Here is a 1329-nt window from a genome sequence, read left to right on the forward strand (position 1 = left end):
CTAACAGCACTCAAATTTTTGAAGAAAATTGGCCCAAAAAATGTGAGACAAAGCATTGATAAATTGCACTAGTGATTACTATAGAATAGAAGAACGGATACGATCTACTTTGTATATATTAATTGACTAAAAACAAGAAACTATTTGTATCTGACTACCTACCATTGAATAACACCAAAAAAAACATATATAAATATTTATATATAACTATCTACCATTCAACAATGCCATTAACAGGTTTATATAGATTTTTGAAATATTATACAGAAAATCTATTTATTTTGGTGGGCAGTATCATTGTCTAGTCGTTCATTTTATATCGAAATTTTGCAATAAATGACTGTAATTGACTAACACATCGCTATCACGCTATACAAAAGATCTATTTTGAAGCCAAAATAACTTCGACCACAGAAAATAGTGGCACAAGGACAGTACAATCTTAGAAATTCAAATCTGCAAGGCGTTTATAGCGGCGCCGAGCATGAATATGCAGTTTGGGCTTTTCCTTCGTCTGACACTGCTTTCTTCCATTAAAAGAAACAAACAGATCTGATTTCTCTTTGCATTTTCCTCCTCTTACCTCAACCCTTGTTAATGCATTGATCTGTTTGCACTCTGAAATACTTTGCAGTTTGTCTGAGATAAATTCATTCAACCCACTGTTATAAACTTGCGTTTTCACCATTTCTATGACTCCGGAGCTGCACCATTCGCATGAAAAACGCTCCAAATCTATATTTGGATACAATCTACTGCAATACCAACATTGCCAAAATGGGGTTTAATCATTTAAAATCACAAATCTCAGTATTCAGTAATGGACTGAAACTGAAGCATAATCAGAGCTAAAAATGACTGAAATCTGGCTAAAATTGATTGAATGAGTTTTTCAGGGCAGACAGAAGTTAGAGAATGATAATTACGTGTGCTGATATCTGGATAAACAGGAGGCGCATTTGAAGAGCTGCTCTTTCAAACCCACATCACCACAGAGGCTGCACTCAATCTCCGATTCAGTGCTGTTCACAGTCATTTCACTGGATTTTAGCACCAGAGTTTCCATGCATTACAATCCTTGTTCTACTACTTTGAACAGAGTGGAGTATGGTAAATATAATAACAATGTAAGATTTAATTATGCAAGCAAGTTTCCTTGTGCCTTGTTCTTGGGCAAAATAAGCTGTACGCGCAGATCTGTGAAGCCCGCGTTTATAACGTGTTTAATGAGTTTGCCAGTGGAATCGATACGTTTTGTCGCATGTGTTTCCCATGAGGTCCTTTGCCGCAAGTAAAGTTGTTTCCTATGTTGTCCTTTGGCTTGATCAT

At 36.0% G+C, this 1329-nt stretch overlaps 1 protein-coding gene across 1 annotated transcript; it reads right to left on the reverse strand.

Moving 5' to 3' along the window:
* Positions 1 to 362: 362 nt before the first annotated feature.
* On the reverse strand, positions 363 to 1127 carry LOC131053696 (uncharacterized). The gene is made up of 2 exons (XM_057988299.2): positions 927 to 1127; positions 363 to 755 (listed from the first exon to the last, which is right to left on the reverse strand). Exons 1-2 carry the CDS (start codon positions 1064 to 1066, stop codon positions 443 to 445), a joined length of 453 nt encoding a protein of 150 aa, XP_057844282.1. The 5' UTR covers positions 1067 to 1127; the 3' UTR covers positions 363 to 442.
* Positions 1128 to 1329: the final 202 nt, after the last annotated feature.

Source organism: Cryptomeria japonica, chromosome 1, assembly GCF_030272615.1.
Source record: "Cryptomeria japonica chromosome 1, Sugi_1.0, whole genome shotgun sequence".
Classification (NCBI taxonomy): Eukaryota; Viridiplantae; Streptophyta; class Pinopsida; order Cupressales; family Cupressaceae; genus Cryptomeria; species Cryptomeria japonica.